Source organism: Ptychodera flava, chromosome 12, assembly GCF_041260155.1.
Source record: "Ptychodera flava strain L36383 chromosome 12, AS_Pfla_20210202, whole genome shotgun sequence".
Lineage (NCBI taxonomy): Eukaryota > Metazoa > Hemichordata > Enteropneusta > Ptychoderidae > Ptychodera > Ptychodera flava.
Window position 1 is genome coordinate 30,946,280 of NC_091939.1, and position 12,116 is coordinate 30,958,395.

Here is a 12,116-nt window from a genome sequence, read left to right on the forward strand (position 1 = left end):
ATTTTTTGAATACTGTCATAGAATATTCAACTACAAGCTTGTGTGGTTCCTATTAATCCTTCCAGATAAATTTGAAATCTTCACTCAACTTGACCATGTACATAGAAACAAGTTGACAGTTGGAGTTCAAGTGTAGTGCATGTTTATCCTTTGTAACAGGAATCAAAATGGTAAGGTTATGGAGTGCGATCGCTGTATGTATTATGAGACCAGAAGAGTTAAGGGACAAGATGGCTGGGAGGTTGATATAGGCTGAAAAACCGTACTTACAACTTTAACAATAGTGATGAGGTAACCACGGATACCGATGATAGAGCCATGGCAGCAGACGCCATCCACGGTTGCAAAAGAAAGCCCAGTGGAGCGAAGACACCTGCAACAAGAACAAACAAATGAAGATTTAGGATTTCCAGAAAACTGTTCGTGAAATCTCAACAAAGTCTTGTCTTTCAAGGTGTAACTACAGTAATGCGAGTCAAAGTCTCGCAGACTGCTGCAGTATTGTAACTATTACTAGTTGAGTGAGATTCAGGAATTTTAGAAACAAAAAGCACCTCATTGTCTCTGATGACATATTTTTCGTGTTCTAGACTGAACATGAAGATACAATGCTAAGCACATTACAAATTTTAGTTTGTGTTCTGTCTGCTTCAATACAACATCCTTGGTCCTTTATTGTCACACTTCACCGTATGTAATCACCAACTTGCATTAGGCTTTCAGACAAGTGGTTTTGGTGAAAAAAACTTTGACCGAAAATGACAAAAATTGCCTTAAAATACAACTTTGCATATTTCTTCACAATCTGAAATAGGTTATCCCCAGCCAGAGGCCTTAAAATGCAATACACTAAACTTGAAAAGCTCCGAGCAAAGCTCTAATTAATTACATACAGGTCTATAAATGTTAATTAAGTCAAAGGGAACACTGATACAATTATCATCAGGGAAATAATTTATCTATACCAATTAACCATACAATATATCAACATGGTTCATATGATACTTGAAAAAAACAGATAGGAAAGACATTTTGTCAATTTATAGTGCAAGTGTCCCTGTCAGACACAGAGTCATAGTTATGTATTTGCCGTCTCACCTGCGGCGATTGGGATTCCGATGGCATTGTAAATAATGGCGTAGAAAAAATTGATATGAATTCTTCTGACTGTGTGTTTGGAAAGATCAATGGCCGTGGCAACATCAAACAAATCATTCTGAAAGAAAACAAGAGATCGCTGTTGATTGACTCTCCTGGCACATCCATTCTCCCGTAAAATTACTGTACATGTATTTAATGAATATAAAACAGAACGTGAGGTTTCATCATACTGCAGTAGGATTGGAATGATCTGTCTGGCAGAAAGCTGAAATAACTATCAAAGTCTTTCTCTCTGTCTGTATTTTTTGTGCTATGTTTCTTTGTGGTTTTCATTTATGGTGACTTGCTTCTGTTTTATTTATGTGGCGAGCAATCCAACTTATAATCCAATTAATAAAGATAATAATAATAATTAAAACAAGGCAGTATTGCTGAAGGCAATGAGTACTTGGGCCGTGATAGAGTAATTTTGAGGACAATATATACTACTATTCAAATATGGTCTTGAATTTCCTCCTGTCAATTAGGCATTTGATTAACTGGTTATTAAACGAAGCAATGGCATGACAACGGCAAAATATGTTTAGCAACTTTTGTGGAGTTTGAGGCAGGGGTTCTTTATTTATAGTGAAAATTGCTTAAACTCCTTAAATATTCAAATTACAGCAAATTTCTTTTGTTCTCGATGGTAGATGTCTAATATTTAGATGGGCATTAGATTTCTACCCTATAGTTATTCCTATATACCAAAAATCGGACATCCAGCTCTATTGGCTTGCTCAGAATTAGATATGCGCATAATTAATGAGGTACAATATGTGGTGTCATAAGGTATCCCATCATACCAAATATGAAGGGTGTAGCACTTGTGGTTACTGAGTTGTGGACAAATATATATATTTGAGGTCAAAGGTCATTGAGGTCACGTGACATTTTGGCAAAATAATTGTATTGCTAAGTTATTCCTATATACCAAAAATCAGACCTCTAGCTCTATTGGCTCGCTCGCTTGAAACAATCTCATAAACCTGGCCATATGGGCAACTGTGTATGGGCAGCTGGATACTTGACTTCCCGGAGAAGGCGAGCTGTCACGTTCAAGCTCAGGATTATTTGTCGATCAAATTTCAGTAAATTTACCTTACCTAGATGAAATTTTGTCTATAGGCTGAAATTTCGCCGAATTTTGACGAAATTGCATCGATTTTTCAGGTTCATATCCGACATTTTTGAGTTTTGAGTGCAGACAGAAATAAGTTTTGAGGCAACATGGCTGCGACCCCATGTTGACCCCGGTATCTGCTAAAGTGTGGGTTGCGGGCTACGGGCTGCGGGTTTTTAGAATTATGGCTAGATTTCTAATACATGTAATATGGCATTTAGTATATAAGAAATAAAACCTTTAGAGTGTGTCTATTATAAATAATGATGATCAGGTCTATCGTACAGTATCCCTTTTCCTGCGAAGTCCATATTTCACCATCAGGTCAAGATGGTTAAAATTAATGAAACACTACTATATGGTGTATTTTAACGTAATACTGTATATTTGAAGGCTGTTGAAAACATCAATGCTGTAAACTTGATTTTTTGGACTAAAGATGCTATAACAGACCAAACCAAATGGGTGAAAATACGTTATGTTTCTGAAAAAAATCAAAATCTGCTAAACTAAAAGCGGCGATTCCGAGGACCAATTTATTTATTCCGAGCTGCCTGGCCATTACAAATAATTAGGGATCTGAATCACTTTTCTTTTCTTGCCATGGATGTGAGTGAGAAATATACGTAATACCAGACTGACAAAAAAAATCGCGCCTCGAAATGTCGCCACTTATCGCGGAATGAAAATTGTTACATTTCTAGTATCAGGCCATAGGAAGTAAATTCTTTGTAATGCATCCATTCACAATTCGGTTCCAGGGCAACTCATACAGAAAATTAAACAATGCCTAGTTAAATGGAATGCATAAGGAAAGATTTGACTTAAAAAAGCGTAGAAGTGATGTGTATTGTAAATGCCGTGTATTTTTCATGAAATCTTTAAAAAGAAAAAGACGTACAACAAAGGACTTAGTTTACTTTGCCGTTTCGGTTCAAGCGAGGTCGCGACCTCAGAGAACGACATTCTGCTAACATTTTACGCGAGAATTTCAGTGGGAAAAACACGCCGGTGCGTTGCCTTATTTTCAGGAATCGATCTAATAGGAATATTTTTGATGAGTTTGTGTTCTGCAGCTCTCAATAATTTATCTCCTAATATCATGAACGTATGACTTGCACCTGCAGTATGATAGTCGCTCCATGCCGGTATGCCCCCTTCAAGCATTTGATCCAGCGTGACTTTGAAAAGTTTCCTAGGACTATAATCGTGTTCACCACAATAAAATTATTTGAAACGGCGTTGAAAACGATTTTGAAAATTGTGCTTTTATCGGCGGTTGAACTAATCTGAAGTGTGAGAAGGGCGAAAATGATATCAAAAAACACACATTTTTTCATGCCCGCAACCCGCAACCCGCAAAATAGCGCATCCGGTTGACCCCTAGCCCTGCGTACGATGCTATGTGCTACAGCTAACACACAGCTTCGTACGCAGGGCTAGCGAGCACAGGCGCTCCTTAGCTGGGTAGTCTGCTAAGTAGATCGATTTTCGGATCGATCTATTGATCCCGTAGTCGATATGCCCGCCACTGCAACCTAAATACTCAAATAGGTTGCAGTGGCGGGCATATCGACTACGGGATCAATAGATCGATCCGAAAATCGATCTACTTAGCAGACTACCCAGCTAAGGAGCGCCTGTGCTAGCGAGAGAGTTGCCGACATCGACGGTTATTTACTATAAGTGATAAAAGACTGTCATTTTTGGAAGCGATCGAGTAGCTGAGGTAGGCTGGGATACGACTTGGGCCCAAGAACGCTGAATTTCGGCAGTAATTTGGCTTTTTACGTGAAGTCCCAAAATGGATTTGAAGTCACCGACCCTACGTACGGGTCTTTGCAGGCTGTGGTGAGCGGGGCGATTAGCTGTAGCGGAACACACAGCATCGTACGCAGGGCAAGTTGACCCCAAGTGAAAATGTGTTCGCGATCAAATCTTCCTATATTTTTTTCAGAATTTTCGACAAAATCATTGCTTCTTAAATCTTTTGTAAAATATAAAATACTAAAATAAAAATGCGATGTGCCATGTCTCCAGATTTCTAAAACATCGTTGGTTGACCGTTCGACGAATACTCATTTCGCAAACTTTGACGCAGTTGAAATTCAATACTGACGAGATCATTCTAGACCCCGGTTCTAGACATCCTCCAAATTATCCAACCATTCGCGTTAGAGTTCAGCTCGCTTAGAGTATCATAACATTCTTCGGCCTTCGTTTAGATCGACCCTAATCTCTCCCATTTAGGAAACAAATACACAAGCTACCTCGACAAAACTTCGTGCACCATCCAGGACCAAACGCACTACAAATCTGTCTTGACGTCATCATCTCCTTACATGGTAATCGGCATACCGTATTTTTTAGCAAAGGAGACACAGATTACGTCGGAGTATTCAGTTTCAAAACGTATTACATTGTGTGATGTTGTCAAAAAAGGTAATGTTACTGCAGTGGTATAAATTACAAAACACAAAAGTTCAAATCAGTTTATTTTGGACTGACTTTACCCAACATTTCATATTGTTTCTTATGCCAGATTTGACCACGTGCTTACTGGCGACCCCTTTACATGCAAATTTTGTGTCAAATGGTGTGTTCTCCTGGAAAAACAAACGTACGATTTCTATATGAAGGAGGCGAAATTTGCCCTCAAAACTCGAAACCACCCCTTTATGGGGTGTACCTAGCTATTTTGAACGAGCTTCTCGAATCTGCAGCTCTATTTCGAAATGATGGTCTGGTTTTCTCAGCTCAAGGATAAGTGTTCTCCATCGCTGTGGGCATTACTATTCTCAACTGGGGGTACAGTTTCCAGTCGTAATGTTTTTCATTGTGTCCGGGATATAAAACCTTTCCTTTTCAAACTTTCAGTTTGATTAACACTAGTCCACATCTTGTCAGTGATTAAACATGTTTCAAGTTTAAATGTTAAAATTCTGGTCTCGAGCCCTCCTGTTCGACCAAACTGAAATTACCCCTCCCACTTTGGCTCGTCCAGTGGGTGTAGCAAGGGTCGTGCCATCGCTTAGGAAACGGAGGGTGCATTAATTGTTGCTTTCGATGCACATTTTGATTATATTCAGAAGATTTTGTGGCAAAAACTCAGATAGAGAAGCATTTATATTCACATCTCACTTATTCATGACTGGCTGAGAGCAGCACTTCCATTAAGTTAGCATCATTACGCCATTTATTATGCCAAGAAAGATGAGCCAAGACATTTTGCCCTCCCTGGTCTCAGCCAGAAATGGTTATACCTTACAGAGTTTTTTCCCACGGAATGAAAACAAATGTACTTGGGCTGAGGCCCAAGTACAAAAAACAATCCAAAAGTAAAAGTTTTGATTATGACAAGCTTTGACAGGAATAAACTACAAAAACGTAACAAAATAAGGAGATATGACACGAATGAAATTCATTAATATTATCATCGAAAATGATATCTTTTTTATAGATTTTATGAAGCCAACATAATATATAGTTGGGATCCTAAATCATCCATACACGCATGTCACTTGTACTGAGCATGCTCTGAAACTAAAAAAAACTATCGGCGAACAATTTTGGTATGTAGGACTTTACAAGGAAGTTCACTGGGACGTTAGGTGAACATAGAATATGAAAACACACATAGATATTAGGTCAATATTGTAGCAAAAATGTATGAAAACATTTCTGTAATTTAGAGAGACAGTTTCTGTAAAACACATATTCAGGGAGACACCTTGGTAGATTTACTGGTAATTATGTACATAATACTCACCCTGATGAGGACAATATCGGCAGCTTCTACCGCTACGTCAGTTCCCGTTCCTATGGCGATGCCGACGTCTGCCTGGGCAAGGGCTGGGGAATCATTGACGCCATCACCTACCATGGCGACACGCTGTCCTTCAGACTGCAGTTCCTTGACCTTCTCAGCCTTGTGAGACGGAAGCACTTCCGCAAACACCTGCGTTATGCCCACCTATAGGTTGATTTGCAAAGGTCAAAGATGACAAAAATATTCAAATATATCCGGGTATCCAGGATGTCACACAATTTTTTCACCTAGAAAATTATCTCGTAATTATTCTTCTTATTTTCTCTCTCAGTTTTATACCACTTTACGTATGCAGAAAACAAGATTAAGGTATTAGAGTATTTAGCAGGCACAGAGTTGACAGACTTGGAAATAAAAAATTCCATTATAATAAGATGACATTTTTAGTTTTCTTTTGTGCAATATATTTACCCCCTGCTTCAAATTATCCCTATAATATCATGGTTAGCATTTCAGAGATTTGCCTTAATTCACATCTCAGCACTACACTTTATTAATATATGAGTAAACCCGCAATTTCCTACTTTGATCACTTTTGGTATCCGCATGCTTTATCGAGAATACATGTTGAGGAAAACCAAAGTCAGTCAGGAGGTGACTGGCAATACAGTTATACCTGTTTTGCAATGGCTCTGGCTGTTTTTCTGTTGTCTCCAGTCAAGAGAACCACATCCAAACCCATCCTCCGCAGCTGATTGACGGCCTGCTCTGCCTCCATCTTGACTGTGTCCGCCACGGCCAACATGCCTACTACAACACCTGCCACAGAAAATAGAGGATACGGGTGACAACGGGTAAGTGGACCTAAAGTCTCATTCAATAATATTCACATGTGGATAGAAATAAAGTGGTAAAAATTGTTATCATATACCTAGATTCACGTACCCATGTAAACCTATGGGAAAAGGCGCTCTTACAGGTGTGTAATAAGTTGCCGTATCACGCCCAGGCACACTTTGCCCAAATAAGGTAGTGTGCGCGCTTTTTCGAACTTTTTCGTTGTCGTTGCTATGCGTGTTGCTATCCACGTACATTCCATTCGAAAGCACGTCAGCGCGAGATTCGAACCCGTTTCTATGCGCTTCGCTCTTAGTTTTGGAGCTAATTGTAGACAGTTCGAATCTTATTCCGATCAAAATTGGTTTAAAACAAGTGCTTGATAGTCTCCTCTCAATGTTTTGCTGAGAAAGTGTATTTTAACGAGCAGGATCAACTACTCATCTGTGCTCATTCTGTAGTGACATTGGCGTTCACATAGAACAAGCTCGTGATGTGTTCCACAACAGAAACAATGACAACATCGTACATATTAATCCGCAAAGTTGCGTGGCTCATTTTTTTTTTAATTTACGCCCATAACTTTAACAAAATTTTATTGATAAATACTGAAACATATCACAACCGTTCAATAAGGTATATGATAAAACCTTTATGGCCCAGATACGGGATTTGCGGACCTCGGTTGTACGCCGTACGGGCCCTCGCATGCTCGGGCCCTTCCGCCGTACAACCTCGATCCGCAAAACCCGTATCGGGGCCGTAAAGATTATAAGGTAGGGTACCTTCTGCACTTTCACAAAGTTTTATGTTATTGGGGAAGAACTTCAGGTGTTTACTCGTATTAGTGCCATCGACCTGGTCAATTACTGACAATTGCTTGAAATCTACGGTAAAAGTAGCTCTTGAACGGTCAAAAGGATAACCTTGATTTTCACAATTGCTATACAAAGAGCAATTCCGTACAAATATGATTATGTTATCTCATCATCTTATGGCTGATAACTTTCAGAACAAGGTGATATGATACTAGCACAGACGTTTTTGAGTTACAGTTGCCTAACTTTACACTTTGTCAAGACTTTACTGCCTTTTCATCCGTATATCTGCACAATTTGGACTCTGAGTCTTTCTTAAGTCATACACATGATGGTCACACAATATGAAAACACATCTGTTCGATTCAAAAATTATTATCTGATTAAGATAATTCAGTGCATACCATTGATAGCAACCAAGACAGCAGTTTGTCCACGTTCTTCGTGAATGGACATGGTGTCGTTCATTTCATCCGATACTTCCAGATCATTTTTCTTCATCCAATCTCTATTCCCGATAAGTACAACATATTCCTTGGTCTTTCCATCGCTATCAGCCGTTGCTATGCAAGGAAGTCAAGACGATGACCGCTTGAGAAAACTTAGACAATTGAAAATTCAGCTTTGGTAGTGAGCTATACTTATTTTTATTTGTATCGATAGGAAATAACTTTAAAGAATTAGAGATTTCGGTCCATCAGCATGTAGTTTAAGCATCAGTTTATGTCAACATGTTAATCTGACTTCTGAAATATTGCAATTTAGTATGACCTGGGATGATATCATATTAACCTTTGAATGCTGAGGTTAATTTTTGTCTCCCTTACAAAATATAACCCAGCCATTTTTTTTCAGATCCTGACAATTTTTTAAAATTTTTCCAAGAATTTTAATCACAAAATGTAGCCTGTGAAAAGTGATATCAGTGTGGTCCAAAATTATCAAATATTATAGAAAAAATAATAAATATTGGTAAAATGTTGCACTAAAATTTTGGCGGGAAGAATTACAGCATTCAAAGGTTGATCCAATTAGAATGGAGAATCCATACATAAACAATATATGCAATAATTGATTCTGCTAAAACTTCCGGTCAAATTAACTTACTGTCCTGTGTAATCGCATCAGGATCATCAAGAACTTTGTCCTTTTTGTCGTCATTCTCTTCATCCATTTTTTCTCTAGTCTGTCCATCAGCCTCTTCTTCTTCTTCAGCTTTGCTTTCCTTTTCGGTTTTCTCTGCGTTCTTTGTGTCATTCTTGGTTTCCTCGGATACGGAATCCAGACTGCTGATGATGGTCATGGCATTCCGCTTGGCCTGCAGCATGTTGTCAATGTGACTGATGGTGCATCGGAGACCGAATCCCGGCTCTGCCTGGAAATCTGAGCATTTCCCAATGGCAGTTGTACACAGCATCTGTGGGGAATTCAACAAGATTTGTAGTTCAAGTCACAATGGCATTGTAAAATCACGTCAAAGTATCAAAACTTTTTCTACTCAGTAAATTTATTTATCTTTGAGAATAGCGGACCAGAGTGAATGTAAGGAGAATTCTGCAAAGACTGATTGTTATTGTATGCAGTCCTTTGTTAAACCATAGACAGTAGCCCCCACTACTGGCTATGGTTAAACCAGGTCTGATACTTTGTTTTTCCAAAAAAGTACAGAAGAGAATATGTCATGTTTTGATGTAACTATATGAACATTTCAAGGTTATTTGTTCTTTGTGCCAGAACTTGATTTTACACTTTGCATCATAGTATTAAATCCTTCAGAAGTTTGAAATACACTGTAAATTTATTCTGTTAACATAAATTGTACTCCACCATTACACAGTACTGTAGATTTCCCATAATTCATTATGATTTGTATCCTTGGAGATTCCTTAATGAAGTCTCCCATGTCTCCCATGTGTAGACAAATTCACAGAGTAGTTGTCAAAATTTTCAAAACGTACTTTCAAGCACACCATTCTTCTCAATTCTCATTTTAAATGATTTGGAAAATTATGCATAATTGAAAGAGGAGATAGCATTTTTTAAAATTTTTCCACTGATTTGTCTTCAGCCATACAGAATAATGTGATGTGATGAAAAGTACAGAGACTAGTTGCACCTGTTTTTTGAAATATAAGGATATTGATTTTTTCCAATGGAAGTGACAAAAAAAACTTTGCATGCTAAGTTTTCTCAGAGAATGACCCCTTCAGTTCGTCATAACTTGCTGCCTAAAAAGTATGGCATTTGTAATACCTACAGAATGTGACTTTTAATGGTTGTTTAGTAGTTACTTTGAAACTTTCACTGAAATATCTAAACGTACTTTTACTAGATATTATTTAACAATTATTCTGATGCTGAACATTAGTGCTTACATGCAGAACTGAAAAAGTTATTAGAAAAGTAACCTTCGATGATACAAATCAAAGAGAATTGTGGGTAATTTATTGTACTGTGCATTATATTGGTTTCAACACAGACCCTAGTTTTCTCTACAGTCTATGGGTTTCAATCAGTTCGTCAATTGTATAAACTGTTTGTCATTGCAAAACCTTCACCAGGAGATAATTTCACAATATTAACTTTCATAACACAAGCAAATACAAAGTTGATTTTTCTCCTGATGGTATTAATTTTCCCCGTACCTCCTTTGCATGTCTGGTGATGGCAAGACCAATGGGGTGTTCACTGTGAGCTTCCGCTGTTCCAGCGATGGCCAATAATTCATCTTCATTACAGACTGACGGCTCTACAAAGATTGCAGTCCTCATCACTTTCGGCACACCGTGTGTTATGGTTCCAGTTTTATCAAAAATCACTGTTTTCAGCTACGAAATAAAGACGGGAAAAAAATTTGAGTTCAGAAGACGTCTTGACTTTCATAAGCTAAGAATTTCTGAAATGATGGTTTGTCTGAGAAGACTATATGATGTATCTCAAGAAATGCTTACATCTATTTTACATCTGAAAATACAAAGCAAATTTATTTGAACTGATTTTGCTACTTCTAGACTCTGCAAAACAAATTCATCTATTAGAGTGCTCATATACCCTGTTCGCCCCCTAATTCCCTGTAAACAGGTCTACACGATCACCATTTTTAACATTGGGTTTGGGCCAAACCATCGTGGTGCAACGGTTAAACCAATGCCAAAGTGTTCAACCTTACCTTGTGTGCCATTTCCAACGGTTCACCACCTTTGATCAGAATACCATTTCTTGCCCCGACTCCAGTTCCAACCATTACAGCTGTAGGGGTGGCCAACCCAAGTGCGCATGGGCAGGCAATGGCCAGCACAGAAATAGCACAGCGGAAGGCATACTGAAGGATTATTTCAGTCTCATTAACAATGTTTTGTTCAGCCTGAGAGAGAAGTAAAAAAAGCAGATTTATGTTATAGACTGTACAATCTTGAAACATTTTGCTTTTTGTAAAACTGGTAACTTTAACTCCTCAAAACATATAGACAAAGGGCATACAAACTACTAACAATATGTCATAATTTTTATGGGGATTTGATTTCACTATTTTGATGCATGAAACATTTTCACTAGCATTTTAATTCGCTGATTTGACAAAGGGAAAATAGAATCTATTGTTCTTTGACATCTTCACTGGCATAAGCTTAGCAGATTTCATCCATAAGTGAAAATAGCAAAATTTATACATTAATGCTAGTATTGTATCATTGCAAGAGGCAGCAAAAAGGCATGTAGGCTGACTAAAATCAATCTGGGAATAGTACCTACCTCTGGAATGTCTGTTGAGTTGCCACCGCTAACTTTTGTGTCATTTGAGAAAACATTCTGTGTGCGAAGACAATAAAACATAGACATTAAGAAGTGATGATAAGTTTTCAATAGACTAAATGTACATCGATCTACATGGGATCTACATGGGATCTACATCTGATCTACAACTACATCAATCAAATACTGACTACAGCAATCTATACACAGTTATTATAGCATTACAGCATACTTCCATGGTTTTAATTAGATATGAGTATTAACAGGCTTCAGTCGTCTCTCATTGCTGTTGGTTCTGTCGTGGGTATAATGTGCATATGTCATTGGTTTGTATCACGGGGTCAGCCACTCACCTCATGTGCCATGGAATAGCTTGGTATCAGCGTGACATCATGAAACCCTACAATCAACCATGCAGCGAGAGTTCCGGTTGACAAAATGATGATACCTGGTACAAAATACCCTGAGATTTTGTCAGCAATTTGCTGAATTGGTGCCTGGAATAGGACAAATGGAAGTTGATATTACAATGTCAAAATTCTATCTGCAAATTGGGAGATATGTAAAAAACACGTACTGTATCCCAAACTCATATTCCTGAGAAGACTCTCGAATAGTCTATGAGGAACTATAACTAATTGTTCCAAGTTTTCCTTTTGGGACGAAGTTGAGGAGAACA

The 12,116-nt window shown here is 38.1% G+C and overlaps 1 protein-coding gene across 2 annotated transcripts in view; it reads right to left on the bottom strand.

Annotated features, from left to right (window-relative positions):
• Positions 1 to 12,116, bottom strand: part of LOC139145619 (copper-transporting ATPase 2-like) — a 34,368-nt gene that overhangs the window by 2,192 nt on the left and 20,060 nt on the right. For both annotated transcript variants that reach the window (XM_070716884.1, XM_070716883.1), the window contains 10 exons: positions 11,791 to 11,934; positions 11,438 to 11,494; positions 10,857 to 11,051; positions 10,333 to 10,515; positions 8,795 to 9,104; positions 8,092 to 8,250; positions 6,709 to 6,851; positions 6,033 to 6,236; positions 1,099 to 1,216; positions 271 to 373 (listed from right to left, as the gene is read on the bottom strand). In XM_070716884.1, coding sequence (XP_070572985.1) covers positions 271 to 373; positions 1,099 to 1,216; positions 6,033 to 6,236; positions 6,709 to 6,851; positions 8,092 to 8,250; positions 8,795 to 9,104; positions 10,333 to 10,515; positions 10,857 to 11,051; positions 11,438 to 11,494; positions 11,791 to 11,934 — 1,616 coding nt within the window. The remainder of the gene's footprint in view (positions 1 to 270; positions 374 to 1,098; positions 1,217 to 6,032; positions 6,237 to 6,708; positions 6,852 to 8,091; positions 8,251 to 8,794; positions 9,105 to 10,332; positions 10,516 to 10,856; positions 11,052 to 11,437; positions 11,495 to 11,790; positions 11,935 to 12,116) is intronic.